The sequence below is a fragment of the Pterocles gutturalis genome, unplaced genomic scaffold (assembly GCF_000699245.1).
Source record: "Pterocles gutturalis isolate BGI_N339 unplaced genomic scaffold, ASM69924v1 scaffold46614, whole genome shotgun sequence".
Classification (NCBI taxonomy): Eukaryota; Metazoa; Chordata; class Aves; order Pterocliformes; family Pteroclidae; genus Pterocles; species Pterocles gutturalis.
The window spans coordinates 1-205 of NW_010132426.1; the positions used below are offsets into that span (position 1 = coordinate 1).

At 65.4% G+C, this 205-nt stretch overlaps 1 protein-coding gene across 1 annotated transcript in view; it reads right to left on the reverse strand.

Moving 5' to 3' along the window:
- Positions 1 to 8: 8 nt before the first annotated feature.
- The window catches only part of AADAC (arylacetamide deacetylase), a gene marked incomplete at its 3' end in the record, with an annotated part of 3857 nt that continues 3660 nt past the window's right edge, over positions 9 to 205 (reverse strand). The window contains exon 5 of the mRNA XM_010080883.1: positions 9 to 205. This exon is cut by the window's right edge and continues 166 nt beyond it. Within this exon, the coding sequence (XP_010079185.1) occupies positions 9 to 205 (197 nt within the window).

Here is a 205-nt window from a genome sequence, read left to right on the forward strand (position 1 = left end):
AGCCGCGCATTGCTGGCCAGCAGCGGGGCCGCGCGCGGGTCCAGGAGCCCCAGGTACCGCTGGGCGAGCGCGGAGCTGCCGGAGGCAGGAGCTGTGTAGACGTGATCCTGCTTCATCTCCTCAGGCAGCAGGATGCTCCAGTTTACAAACTGGAGTAAGTGGCTCCACTCAGCTGGGACATGGCTGTTGGAGGCCATCGCTTCCC